The sequence below is a fragment of the Scomber scombrus genome, chromosome 19 (genome assembly GCF_963691925.1).
Source record: "Scomber scombrus chromosome 19, fScoSco1.1, whole genome shotgun sequence".
Taxonomy (NCBI): domain Eukaryota; kingdom Metazoa; phylum Chordata; class Actinopteri; order Scombriformes; family Scombridae; genus Scomber; species Scomber scombrus.
Genome location: NC_084988.1, coordinates 14,071,107 through 14,086,654, shown reverse-complemented (window position 1 = coordinate 14,086,654; position 15,548 = coordinate 14,071,107). Strand labels below are relative to the sequence as shown.

At 40.4% G+C, this 15,548-nt stretch overlaps 1 protein-coding gene across 1 annotated transcript in view; it reads right to left on the bottom strand.

The window, feature by feature from the left end:
* The window catches only part of asap2a (ArfGAP with SH3 domain, ankyrin repeat and PH domain 2a), a 59,829-nt gene that overhangs the window by 31,361 nt on the left and 12,920 nt on the right, over positions 1 to 15,548 (bottom strand). Inside the window, exon 2 of the mRNA XM_062440234.1 lies at positions 8,020 to 8,092. Within this exon, the coding sequence (XP_062296218.1) occupies positions 8,020 to 8,092 (73 nt within the window). The remainder of the gene's footprint in view (positions 1 to 8,019; positions 8,093 to 15,548) is intronic.

Sequence of the window (15,548 nt, the reverse complement as noted above, 5' to 3'; positions counted from 1 at the left end):
ATACACCAGCCCCAAAATAAAACAGTCCCAATCAGTCACCAGCAGGAGGGAAACCCATAAACAAGATGCAACCAAAGTCTCCCAGCGTTTCTTAAGTCCACATAATCTACCGCGAGGTTAGGCCTAGATGATTCCAATTAATACACTTCAAGCCAGACTAGGCAGCTGATAATAGTTAATGCCACTGGGACAGTAGCGAAGCGAGGGATGGAGCACAGGGGGACTGTTGCTATGACAACAGTCACTGAGAGACATGACAGAAAAGTGGTGGTGGTGGTGTGTGTGGGGGGGGGGGGGTGTTGTGGGTGCGTGCTGTGGGCATGAGGAAGGGACTACACGGAAAGAGAGAGGTAGGGCATGTAAAAACGTGAAGGTGAGCGGTTAAAAAACACACCTGCTGCCACATCATGACTCAGCCTTTGATATGCCGAACACACACATGCACACTCTCTCATATACACACACACACAAAGATAAATTCAGAGCAGCCAGACACTGTTCACAGATGTGGCAGGTTTATAGATGGAGCTGGATAAGCTCATGTCTCAGCCGCATAGATATCCATCATGTTATTAAAAGGGAAAAGCTGAAAGCCTCTGACTCACTACCTGCAGACCTCCTCACATCAGACTAATCTAATTTAAACCACGAAATATCAACTGATGCAATGGGTGAGCTGGATGATAAGGCTGCTATGAGACCTGGGGCACAAGTTAAACTGAGAGTAAAACAGATTCTAGTATGAAATACCTGAGATAGTACAGTTTGTGGTTGCCTGTTTTTTTAACCACATCTAGAGAAATCTAAGCCTGCATATTTGGGTTGAATTATGCCCCATTTCCATTTTTAAAAGAGATATCATCACCTGAGTGCATGGTTAAATAATTCTAGACAAGACTATGAGTCTACAGCCATACTAGCAGCTGTGTGAGACTTAAGGCGAGGGCTTTGAGTTAAACGCTACCTTCAGGCAACATGCTTGAAATAACAGTGCCAACATTAATGTTTAGCAGGTATAACGTTTACCATGTTTGCCATCTTAATTTGGCATGCTGCTTGCTAACATTTGCTAAGAAGCACTAAACACAAAGTACAGAAGAGGCTAATAGCATTTGGTCATAAACCAAAGAGTTGGACAAACTGTACAAAATGTTGAGATATTTCAGTATGGACCAAAGTGATGGCCAGTTCAACAGACCGACAACAACATCCCTACAACCACTAGCATGGCTAAACAGGATACGATGTCCTTCATAGAGCTGTTAAGTCTCAATATTTGTTTTTTAAAGTAGTAGTACACTTTCCAAATATTGGTTCCAAAACACTTCTAATTATATTTGATTCAATATGCTTGGTGACAATTGAGGAAACAGAAAAGTTTCACTCACAAAAACAGTACAAATAACGCACACAAAAAACATGTCGATCACTGTCATTTGTCAGACACTCAGCCCTACCACACACACCCACAGTCTACTGTTTACACATCAGCTCCAGCTGTTTGGATGTGGCTCTGCCAGGCGCTGAGCCAACAGGGCGGTGGCATGCTGTTGTTTAGAAGTGGCACACGAGAGCTCTCCGCTCAGCTATTCAACACCGACAAACAGCACGAAACCCCCCTGGGCTGCTTTGAGAGTACAGCATTTGTTGTAACATGACCTAAACACATCACACATGCAGACTGGAGTACAGAGGAGTGCATGAACCTCAAAGGGCTGCATAACACACAGAGCCGATTTATAAGCAACGTGGCAGAGAGAGGAAGCGAAAGAAGAGAGGACGGTTTACACTGTAAACAATATGTCTTCACTGAGTGATGTCCTGAAAATGTTGTGTAATCATTTCCAATTAAACTGAAGTTCAAGAGCTTATTTAAAACCACATGTCACACATACTCTAAGAATGTCCTCTGTTTTAACAATATAAAGCTCAAGTAATGTGATTTTAACTTCACTATAATTTAGGTCTTGGTTCAAGTGAAATAATTTGCATTTCATTTAAATGACCTCAACTTGGAAAAATTTTAACCTGATCTTGACCCATTTGTTGTTCAAATGTCATTTCCATAATGTGTGATCCTGTTGACCTTCTCAGTGTGTCAGCCTTTTAATAAAAAGGACTAATTAAGACTTTTATTAGAATCAGAGTTTGCCAATTAAAGGCTCTTTCAATAAAAAGGATTTGGGTCTTTAGTGGAACTCTGTAGACATCCAGCAGTCATCATGGGAGGCAAAAGTCATCCCACAAGAGAGAAAAATCAAGCCATTAATGAATGATAGCTTGTCTCAGTTTGGTGAAATAACAGAATACATTTGCACTGCAGCTTATACTATCAAACAAACTTTGGTTGAAGTTGGACTTAAATACTATTTTAAAGGGATTGTCAGACTTTCCTGCTGAGTAATATGAGAACATCAATACCGCTCTCATGTCTGTAATACGAACCTACAGCCAGCCACCTGTTAACTCACCTTAGCAAAAAACACTGGAAACAATTAGTCAGGCTTGATCCAGACGTAACATAATCTGTCAACCAACACCTCTAAAGCTCACTAATGATCAGGCCATTATATCACATTTGTTAAATCCATACAAAAGGTTTTGTGGCAGAATTATTTCTTAGACCAGCCCATTGACTCTTGTGAGTCTTATCATCACTGTGAAGTTGCTAAGCAACCAGCAAAGACTTCAAGAAGTCCCAAGAGGAGTCATTTTCTAGAAATGTTAAATTATTCCTTAATGCCTAATTAGATCAAATTTTCAATTCCACACTAAAAGTCACCAACACTCCTCAAATAACTTAAAGTTATTCCTTAATTGTAACATCTAACTTCATGTACTAACAATTTTTTTTTAAAACAGTGACAAAACAGTGCATGTGTGAACCAATGTCAGTTGCAAATTGCCCTTTGCAGTTGTGAGGACATTTTGACCAGTCCTCACAACTGCAAAGGGCAATTTGAGGTTAGAATTGGGTTCAGGTTCAGTTTAGGGTCACGGTTACCTTTAGGCATATAGTTGTGATGGTTAAGGTTTGTCAATGAGTGTCCTCACAAGGACATAAAGACAAACGTGTGTGTGTGTGTGTGTGTGTGTGTGTGTGTGTGTGTGTGTGTGTGTGTGTGTGAGTGAGAGAACAGCTCCTGTTGCTTGACCCCAGGAAACGAAGACCTTGTGTTGACTGGAGGACAGAGGCTATAAGGTCATTGAACGCACATACACACACTTTGACAACAGACACAAATGGCCTCTTAATATACAGTTTTGAACAACATTAATATTGTCTTTCCTCTCACACACGGGGGGGGGGCCTCCAGGCGCTTGCTGAGGGCTATATAACATCCCAAAGTCTACACACACACACACAGTTTAATCACCAGATAGCAGGCTGGCCTCTGCTTCCTCTCCTCTTGTCTCCCACACTCATTCCCTTACACACGGCTCCATCAGGCCTGGTTGACTGACGCTCACTTGCACAATGTGTGACTGACCTCAGATCAATTCCAGATCTCTCTACGGACTCCATGAAAACAATGCTGGACTCCGTGTCCACTTAACAATATGGACACCATCACAAATAGAAGGGAGAGCAGTTAACTTTTACCCACAGAGGACAGAAAATTACAGGGCGTGTGAGTAAGACACATAAATAAAAAAAGTACATTTTCCCTCTCTGATAAAAAAGATAAAGTTTGTGGTTTGGGGAAATATTGTTTATCCTCTTTCTTGCCAGGCTCAGCTAAGCAAAATGACTGGAAACGGGGTGGAACAAATAGCCTTGCTCTGTCCGAAAGTAAAACAAGCACTAACTTTGTAGACTGTTTTGCACATATGGACTCAAAAGCAACAGTTGCCATTGATTATGAATGAGACAAGTATTGGACAAATTAAAACTTTGACCTGATGATAGCTGAGAGTTTAAGGGGTCATCAAAGACATTATAATTCACCCTGAAGGGCACATGAGGATCTGTACCAAATTTCAATGCAATCCCAATAATAGACATTTCACATCATTCGTCAACTTCAACATGGCGCTAGAGCAAAACTCAGGTGATAACCAAAGTAATCAATCAATAGTTATCCTCTGAGGAACATGAATGTCTGTACAGAGTTTTTTAGATACTTCAGTCTGAGCCAAGGTAGCAGATCAACGGCTCCACAAACAAACATGATCATTTGAGTCAGGCAGCCAGCATGACTACAAATCCACATATCAACACCCCAGTGTTCATTTTTGTTACACTTTCTTTGTGTGTATTCATCCTCCTCAGACATCCATCCATTTAATTACATTGGAGCTTGTGGGAGCCTCATTTTCTTGGTTACCTGGCAGCCCAGAGAGAATTTGTGTGTCTGTGCTGCATTGACCCAGAGGACACGTCCAGTCCGGATGCCGTGGAGTTGAACATTTTCCTGGGCCGAGTGCTGCACTATTCAGTAACTCCGTGCAGCCATCCTGCCTACCTATATGTACAACAGCTGGGACACGACGTTCACTCTTCCGCCTTCAGTCGTTTTCTGTTCAGCTGCTTGGGCAGGCCTGTCCTAGCAGTTCTGCTCGATCAGCTCCAGCTTTTTTAGCGGTTTGAGATGCTGCTGCTGGTTTACTCATCAAAACCTGCCACCTGACAGGCTGACAGGTCCCTGCAGCAACACAGGGCTCTCTTGCTTATCTCTCCTGCCTTCCCCAAATCTTCCTCTCTCACTTCCTACCATTTTTTTCTTTGTCTCTGGTATAAGCTCATGTTGTACATAGTATGGTAACTATTATAATTGTATTTATTTTCAATTGCCATTGCTAACCAAATCATCACCCTCTTACCCATCCTGTCCCCTCCTCGTCCTCATTACTATTCCCTGTGACACAGCCAAAAAGACATCCTGTGGAGTTTGGGGCTTGACAGTCAGTCATACCAGGAGTATACTCTCTGAGTATTGAGGCATTCAGTGTTGAGGCTTCCTGTTGTGTGTCTCATTATTCAGGCTTCTCCCGACATCCTCTCTGGAGAATATGAAAAGTCTGCTTTCACTCTCGAAACATTCAGATGGCAGAAATCTGCTTTAGATAGTGTAGCACAACTGCTTCCCAACATGTCAACTTCAGTTTATGCATGTCACTTACTTTCTGCATTCCAGTTTTGCTGTATTTAGATTTTATGACAACCATTCTGTTTTGTTGTGTTTTAATTCACCTTGTCAGAGCGGGGAAATATACACTGATTCTTTATAAGATCGTATGCTCATACTAAATACTTACAAGTGATTACTACATCAGGTGTAGTCTCTACGTTGAAGTTTCATCAATGCGCAGCCTGAATCAAAGTTCATCATGAAAAGGGACCATAAGAGGGTGATTGTAAGTTTTAGCATTTAAACTAAATCTCATCTACTGTATACTTCTTTTTAAAACATTTTCAAATTATATACAATTGATATGTATTGATTTGAAAAGTTCAAACTGCATTACCCCAAAACAATTATGTTATTTTGAGCCAAATAAATAAAGACATGATGTGTGATGGATTACATAACTCAAGATTGATTTACTACTCATAAAGAAATGAACAGAAGCCAATGGATGTCTGTAAAGGTAGAAAATTACTACACAGTTTTCAAAATGGTAACTGGGGGTGTTACACGTGCATTCATTTAATTTTTTGACCACTTAGGGCAACACAACATGTAAACAGTATCATGTTACAAAGCTGTTGTGGCAAACTGTTATCTATCTACACATCCAGCAAACACAGAGCAACATTAGCATTCGTTTGAGTCATGTTTCTGTCCATGTGACGAATGCAAGACCAACATTAACTTTCCTTTTAGCTCTGTTTTGGTCTCCACCAACTCATGAGGGACACATTGGACCCTTCAGCTGCTAAATATTCAACTATGTTCAAAAGCAACTATAATTATACTTTTCTATTACATTTAATATTGTTTTTTTTTGTTTGTTTGTTTTTCCTTATTGCTGAGACTATTATCGGGGAATGTTATATTTTGTATATGTTTTAAATTTAAAAAATAAACAAAGTATTGGGAAAAAACTATGTTCAATAACAAGCTGCTAACTTTAGCTACCTGCTGTTTGATGGTGTACTGGTAGCATACAGTGGCTTTTTAGTTGAAAATTGCTAAATTCTCCAGCTTAGAAACAATGTTGATGAGATCAGTAAGAATTAACCGAATAATACATATGTGGGCAAAAAAAACAAAAAACAATGAGTTATAAGACACTAAACCTGCAGAGCTGAGGGGAACTGCAGAGTTAGGTAATAATAATATAATTCTCTGTTGGTTTGTCACTATGATTGATAACTCTAAATTACACACAGTATTTTGATCCATTGTTAATATAAAATATTGATTAGTGCAGCTTTAAGTATAGGTGCTTTGTAATAAATGGGCTAAAACATGCAAAGCCTCTAGGTCCTTTCACACTGCAATATGCTAATTATTGACTAAGATAGAGTATCATCTATATCTGGAACATAACCAATTTAAATCCATTATTGCTCCATGTGTCTGTCATGTTAAAGCGATACAAGGTTGAAACATAAATAAATACAGCCCTTCATGGAGCCATCCAGATTTGAATCTAAACATATCTGGACAGCTCTTCCTCAGCGATTGTTGATAACAAAAGGTGACCTTAGTTCATGTGAGCTTCTCTTGGCTAAACTGTAAATAACAGAATTCCCAGTGGTATTTCCAATGTTTCTATTGTCAACATCAATAGAAAAACCTCATTCAGGGACAAAAAAGTTGATTATCCTCCTCCCAGTTTTTACCTTCAGCACATGATCTTGTCAATAATTAAGACAATTTTTAAAATGGCTGTCACGCCTCCCAAATCTCTAGTGTGTGAACTGCTGTATTAAAAACACAGATTCAAATGACTGTAATTAAATTGGTTTTGGCAGCTGAAAAGCTCCAGAAAGCTAAACAGATTAATATTCAACATGTACAACTGTACACAAACACACACACACAATACCAGCCTTTCATGTCAGAGGACACCACAGGGGCTCAGAGTCTGGGACCCACGAGGAGGCAATATGTATATCTGTAAATGCATGTTTAATAGTGAAGTAGAGTGAGAACATGAGCGCGTCCATGCTTCAGCACCCACAGAGTGTGTGTGTGTGTGTGTGTGTGTGTGTGTTTGTGTGTGTGTACCCCTCCCCAGCTGTTCCTTTGAGGGTCTGGATCAGACAGCTGTCCCTCTGGCCTGAACAGAGCTCACACTGTTCAGAAAAAGACATGCTCAGCACATTGTTCAGAGGTCTCTCTCCCTCTCTCTCTTTTTCACTCTCTCTCAGCGGGGTTCTGTCAGGCAAGCTAAACAAAAGACGCTGGAAACACCCAACACTGGCACAGCCAGCCACAGTGAGCATGGTACACACACACACACACACACACACACACACACACACACACACACACACACACACACACACACACACACACACACACACACACACACACACACACACACACACACACACACACACACACACACACACACACACACACACACACACACACACACACCTCTGCCTCTGCCTCTGCCTCTGCCTCAAAACTAAAGGAACAAAGTGTTGGAGTGGTAAATAATGATAACTTTAATTTTCTATCTAATAATTCTATGAAAAGAAAATATAAAAAGGACAAAAAAAGGCAAAAGCTTATCATAAGATCACACAACTGAATAATAAGAATTAAAAGGTCTCATATTTTACACTTTTCCAGTGTTATACTCTTGATATCCATCAGAAAACATTTTAAATTATAAGTATTTAAAACCATCTCTATATAGCTTTACATCACCAGGCCAACCACAGGTGACGAACTGTAGCAAAACCAGGGCTCTGGGTAAAACTCAGCAGTAAATTGCAATGGAGCGGAGCATAACGTTGTCCAATCTTTGCTTGAAGCCTGAAATCTACGTGAAATTCTGAGTGTGATAATATAAGCAAATAATATAATCCTGACATTAACCGACAGGGGGACTCACCCAGACCAGACGTGTAGATGGCCTTCACAGACTTCTTCATCTTGTACAGAACACTGCGGTCCACATCTAGAGCCTGAAACAGACCGACACAGAAGAAAAGAGTGAGAAGAGAAATGTGAGGGAAAGGCAGATTTTATTCATGATGTACCAGTTGCTCAAATTGGAGATTATTACTTTTGAGTAAAAATATTTTGAGTTCATGCTGGAGATGGTGAGTCATTGTTTAGCCTGTACGAAATGTTTGTTATTTGTTGATTAATCTGTCTAATGAAAGATTTAGGGGCTCCACTCTGTATGCAGAAAATCTATATCTGAACTAATGTACTCTGATAAAACAGCCCTGTTGATTGAACTCTCTGGTCATTTGTATTGTAGCTGCACTGAATTAAATTACACTGTTTGGTGTTTCTGCTTTTTAGTCCACGCCCTTAATGCATGCCTGCATGTGGTGGGTACTGTGTGTTTTTTGTGTGTATGTGTGTGTATGTGTGTGTCTATGCCATCCACTCTTGCTGCAAGTAATACATTATTCAAGGCGAAGCTAAGAATAGATCTCAGCTCCCTAGTCAGTTATTGTGTTAGTGTGTGTGTGTGCATGTGTTTGTATTTATTAGTATAACAGCTTGTAGGACGAGTGCAGCGAATATCTGATGTCCCCTACATGAAAGAAACATTTCCTGAGATGTGTACACACACACAGACACACATGGTCACTTTGGGGGACATTTCATAGACTTACATTCATTTCCAAGAGACTCACCCGAACCATAACCACTACTTGCCTAACCTTACCTTAATCTTAACCACTGACCCAAAAATCATCTTTTTCCCAATTTGGCAAATGGCTTTTGTTCCCAATTAGACAAGCAGTCCCCAATTAAGCATGGCGGCTGCAGATAGGCCAGGTGCCGGCAGGACAGGGTGACTACTTAACATCAGTCCAGGGACAACAGATGTAAAATTGTATTTTGGCTAATTCTGGCATGTTTACATTTGTTAAAATGTTTTATTAATATGCATTGTGCCTGATCATTAAACCTTTAAATAAATTAATTAACTAGTTAGAAGTCTGAAATGTGTCCCCAAAAGTAGCCTATGACAGACTACACACACACAAATCTATGAATAACCAAACACAAGCACAAACACAGACACATATAGGCCTTTACATAAATTGAGCCCTGACTCACTCAGAACAAACACAGTGAGTCCAGCTGAGACAATGCACCACTGTACCAGTGACGAGTGAGGGAGTCTCTCAGCTGAAGGGGATTTGGGGATATTAGTTTTTTGGGTCTTAATTAAGTAGTCTACCCAACCGGGCCAAAGCTGGCGCCACTTTTCTCTGCCCTTCTTCCCATCTGACTGACACATACAGTATCAGATCCCCCCCCCGGATCCTGTTAAAACAAAAACACACAATGGCTCCCTTTCACCTGCAATACACAATCCAATACTGGGCACACACTCTCTTCATTTCAACATTAGTAGATGTGGCGACAAAAAATAAAAAACATAAATTAGTGCTGTATTAATATCCAAACTATGAGCCATTTTGCTATTGCAAAGTGGGAGAACTGCTCAGCTCTTAGTTTTTTTCAGGGTCATACACACACGCACACGCACACACACAAGGAACAGAGAAACAGAGACAGAAGTGACTTTGAAAGAAAATGACAAGATAATTTAAGTGCCGCTGGTGGAGGGACGGGCAGAATAAAAGAAAGACACACAGGCTCACAGAAAAGACAAGAGCAGTGACAATGTGCTCTTTCACTCTTCTGTCTGGACGTGGCCCGGTGTTGATAAGGCCATCTACAGTATAAAGTGTAAAGAAAGAAATCTAGTCAGTCCGTTGGGGCGTAGAGCTGTTAAGTGTGGGAGGACACTAGTTCTGCGAGTGTCTGCATTTCCATTTCATGATTTTCTTAAAACAATATCCTCAATGTTGAAACATTTTTGTTCAAATAGACACATGGGACTCTCCCAAATAATGGAATGGTCATATATTTTTAGAATATGAATACCAGCTTTAATAATGTCAACTTAGTTTCTGAGAATTCTTGACTTGTCTGTCATTTTTGGCACAGTGGTCTAAATACTACTACCACTGTTGTCATGGAGAAGTCAGTGAGTGTATCAATTAAAATACTTTGTTGCCACAGATGACGCCATAAAACAATATTGATTTAATCTGCAGATTGTGTTTATTTTTTCTGAGGATTTTCTGTCTATATGCTTGTGATATTTAAAATTTTAAAAACAGATAAAGTCTGACACAGTAGTTAAAATTGTTCATCTCTTGCACTAATGATTCATCCAAAAGTGTTTCATGCCAATATAAGAGTGCTCCGTCTGTGAGTCACCTAACTATCAAATAATAAATGAATGAGACTTTTACCCTCCAAACCTGAAACCTGAAATAGGTCCTTCTACTTTAGAACTTTAAACGAATAGAAAAAACGAGAAGCAGGCAAAGAATTTAATCTATGGAGGCAAATGATAGAATTTCCTGCTTAAGGTAAGAGTGAGTTTGTTCACGCATTTTAAATTCTATTGCATTTCAATGAGAGAATGCTGGAAGATTTGGGTTTGTTTGGATGGGAATAATATTTTGGGCACATTTCAGATTTATAATCACCTGTTTAGCTTTAACAGCAGAAAAAAACAGCCTTGTTGGGTCCTCTGGGGGCCTTATAGTTAGGATGTATCACTGTAATCAACCTTGTATCGCTATAACATGACTGTCACATGTCACTCTTGCCACACATCTCTACTGTACATTTTTAAATGAAGGCAAAAAATGCCAAAAGAAATATTTTGCTAAATAAATCAATTTCGAAATAGGCACTATCCATGCCACTGCACGAACTCAAAAGAAAGCAAAAAAAAAAAAGAAAAAAGTGTGACAGTAACAATGAATCTCAAATTCCTGTCAGTGTAGTGATGGATCAGTGTCACAGTAGTTTAAAATCAAACCTTGCCAGCAGTGTGTGCTTCTACCAAAGTATTTCCTCTGCAAAATTCTTACAGTGACAACAAATCTGTTATTCCACTGAAAAATAAAAGCAGAGTAAATTGCAGTAGAGATGTGATCACCCAGTCCTGACCTCTGACAGGCAAAAAGTGAGACTACAAATAACTACTAATATACAGTATATTATAATAAGAAACACCTTTTTAAACACAAACCTTTTGCATTTAATTTAAGTAAACTTCCGGACAGCAGTATTTGGTACAACCAAAATTTTTTTTTTAAAGTATTTTTATCAGGGGAACTGTGCGAATTAACAGTAGCCGACCAGAAGCTGCTGGTTCCTCTGAGTAAATGTAGCACTCGCAGCGCTGCGGTTTTGGTTCCTTCATCTCCCGTTAAATGACTCATCTGTTACATATGCTATCATCCCATTAGCTGTCTGGCTCAGAGAGACTCAGACCTCACACAGGCATACAGTGTACTGTACATGTATGATGTTAACACGTCATGTTCAAAACAAACGCAGAGACAAAGATGGCAAAGTTACACTACTCCATCTACAACGCCAGACCAATCCAACCACACAAATACTTTTAAAAAGGTAACTGGAGAAGGCTACTCAAATGTGTTTTCTTAGCAGAGCTGATACCACCTTGAGCTCAAGTCTGAACATTAAATCTGATATGCTGGCACCGGAGCTCGACAGTGATTTCCTGTTAAACAAGAGATGTTTCGTATATGATTCTTTAGGTCTAAATAGAATGATTGATTGAAAAATGGTTTAGTTACTTTTAAAAACCTGTCTTTTTGTCAGCATGTTTATTTAGCCGAAGACATCAGTTGTGTTCAGACACTTCACAGTTTTAGTACGTGCATATAAATCTCTGTATTTTTATGGGAATCACTTCAATTAACCCTCACAGAGCCGTACGACTCCTTTGCTTCACACCCGAAACAAGTAATTTCAAAACGAGCCTGTAAAATTTTCTTGAAACTGCTGCCATTTCTTTATTGGCTGGTTGATGTAGTGAGTGTGTTTTGGTATGCAGGATGTGAGGTCAAACACGGGTGAACAACTGAAGTCCAAAGTATGTAACAGTGTTTAACAGCTGAGGGGTGCACAGAATCAATTAGACATCCTCTGTGTAGGTTTAATTCATTATATGCAAAGAGAACTGCAAAACTGTGTCGAAGCATGTTTGACACAGTACAGAAAGAGAGAAATTACTTTTTGTGTCACTGCAGTTTAATAAATGTATTATTATTGCGAAGATAGAGTGTGTAATAAGATGACAAAAAATATGACGAAAGAGGAGACTCAACTCAGCTGGGCTCTCTGGCAGTAGCATGAATGTTTTCGTGGAGGAAGACAAGCCAAATGGACAAGAGATTTATAGCAATCTGTTCACTTTGTGACTAAAGCTTTTGGTGCATATGCTGCATTAACACAGTCAGTTGGCAGTTCTGTTTTCTGCTCCAGTGTAATGTAACGGCTGCTTTCACATACACTTCTTCACTGGTTTACATTCAGGTTTACATTTGCTTTTGATTTGACCCCAGGGGCAGCTTTACGATCCAAAGTGTACCAACTTAATTTCTAAAATCAGGGTTTGAAAAGTAGTGTGAGAAAAGTTATTAAACTATAATAATTAAACCTTATCTGCATCCACAAATGTCACTTTAGAACATCAGATGAGATATAGCCGCTCTAAGAGTCAAACCTCAAAGTTATCGTCACTTTATTGGGACTAAAAGTCGACGTCTGCTAGCTGATTGGTAGATCTAAGCCCCTGGTTGACCTCCATATAACGTCAGTAATCAGCCTGTGAATCAATTTGACTAGCCGAAGCTTTACATGCATATCGACACAGACATCACAGCTCCCATTGATTCAAGGCCTCCCTCTCACTCACATGAACACACACACAGACACACACACACTCGGGCAGTACCATGCTCCAGCAGGCCCTTTCAATCTGCAAAGAGTGGTCTGTCGGGGAAAGGGGCAAGACAAGCAGGGGGACAGGCAGGCGGGGTAATAAACCAATCCCAGCTGAACACAACAAACACACTGCCCTAAATCATTCACACTCTCACAAGTACACACACACACACACACCTCTTCAATCACTTTCACACATTTCCACTCAGATGTGTTCTCCGGGGTTGAGAGAAATGACTCTTCACTGAGCACCAGGCCATCCTTTATGCGAGCCCTCGTATTTGTAGCACAGGCAGCTCTAAAATTAGACTGTTTTAACCCAAAAACTATTCACACAGCGAGAGGGGAATTCCGCTGCTGTGTAGCCTTTCAACAACGCAGGATCAGAGCTGAATCCTCGCACAATGGAGCCAGCCTCCGAGTCTGAGGCTGCTTCACAAGCACACTTCATATGACATTACTGCAATGTCAGCATTTCCCCTGATAGCAGCTAATACAGGCTCTTTTCTCCCTCCCTGCCGCCAACTGCACCAGCCTGAGCAGGAGGAGGAAGCCAAACTGAATTGAACTAATCCTCATCTTAATGCGTGACATCATCGTTGCCACCATCATCATCATCATCATCATCATTGTGATTACAATCGGGCACCATCTGCTGCAAGCCAATCTGCAAGGACTATCACAACATGGCAAGGTCACAGGGGTTGTTTCCACGGTGATCCATTCACTCATGGTCGTGCATTTCCTGAGTTGCAGAGTAGCGTGTGTCAGGTTACTGAGCTCTGTGAGTACAGTCCAGATAGATACTGTCTAATGTGAGTTCAGAGGTGATAGAGAAATAAGATACTGTAAACTGAATTAATGTTGAGGAAATTCGACTCACTCCACTATGACGGTCAGCGAGGGAGCACATCATCTTCCCAACCAAGAGTCTGCAACCATGCTAACAGCTCTCAAGTCTGGACTGTAAATGCTAATGTCAGCATGTTAACATGCTTGCAAAGAGAATCCTAACATATCAATGCTGACCAGATAGTTTAGCGTGTTAGCATGCTACCATTTGTAAAATAGCACATCACACAAACTACAGCTGATAACAGCTAACCCTAACCCTAACCCTAACCCTCAGCTGATGGAAGACGATGGTAATGTCATCACCATTTGCAAGTATTTGGTCAAAACTCAGTAAAAAGTATTGACAAACTTACATTTTGATCAAATGGGGAACCTAGATGAAAAGTCTGTACCAATGTTCATGGCAATCCACCCAATAGTTGCCCAGATAAAGTATATATGCAGTATAAATGACTGACACTGCCATCCCTAAAACCACACTGCTAGTAAGGCTAAAAAGGATTTTCGTGTCTGAGGATGTTGGCCTCTCAGTTAACAGAAACCACCTTTTGGGAAAATAAAAAACAGCACAAGCACAGTAGATCCTCCAAATAGGTGATCACTGACTGCAGCAAAGCTCTGTTACGTAAGCACAAAGTTTGACTACAAGGACCCAAACCAGAACTGATAAATCCAACATGTTTAGCCTAGTGTTTGGCAAAGTCTTCAAAACCACAACAACGAGAGGATATAAGCAAAGGGGGTTCAGCATGTATTCTGACAATACAACCATTGTCAACTTGCTGAGTCCTTCACATTAAATATTGAAGTCCTGTTATTCCTTCACTATGACGGAAGAATGCAAAGCAAATTATGGATACAAAGTGAGGCAATGCCATTTGTTTTGGATTAGTTGCCTAAAAAACAATTTTTTACACTGTAATATGCTTGTGTGACAAACAGACATAACAAATGGAATTGAGACTAATATATAAACTACTGTGAGCAGAAGGATCATCGCAGACGAACATAGACGATGAAGCTAAGACGGCAATGGCTACAACAAAAGTGGGTCCAGCGAACAAGTCTGTTTTAACTGGCGGCCTCCTCCTTTTTGTCCGCCGTCTGAAGAAGAAAGACATTCCTGGATGATTGCATGCTGGAGTGACTGACAGACAAGACAGAGACCCAGCCCCATTGTTTCTGCTGTTTAACTATCTGCTGATGACAGCATGTCTGCTCGGCAAGACGCTGCCCCGCTTTGCTCAGAGGCCCCATCGCCATACAATGCACATACATGTCCAATTTTAACAAAACACAATCCAAGCAATCCTGCCTGTCTGTAGTACTACTGTCGTCATCACCACACTTCTTTAGATCTCAGGCAGACACACTCTCACACACACACACACACACACACATGCATCTGGGTTATGTCTAGTGTCGCTTCATAACATGTCTACTAACCTTGCCTAACCCTTTAAGCCTTCCCCCTGCGACAGTCATGCGAGGAAACAGTCTGCCACATACTGTAGAAATCAGGCAATAAGAAGGCAGCAGTCTGGGATGTAATTATCCAATTAATTTCCTGCGTGTGTGGGTACGTTATCCGTGATGTCAGTGGTCTGTTTTAATCCAAGTTTTATTGAGGTACGACATGTTAGACGGAAAAGAAAAAACAAGCAAACTTCACTTCACAGAGAAAACTACCAAAACTTCTAAGAGTGTGTTAAAAGGGATAGCACTTATATAGGTCACACATACTGAAACAAAGCA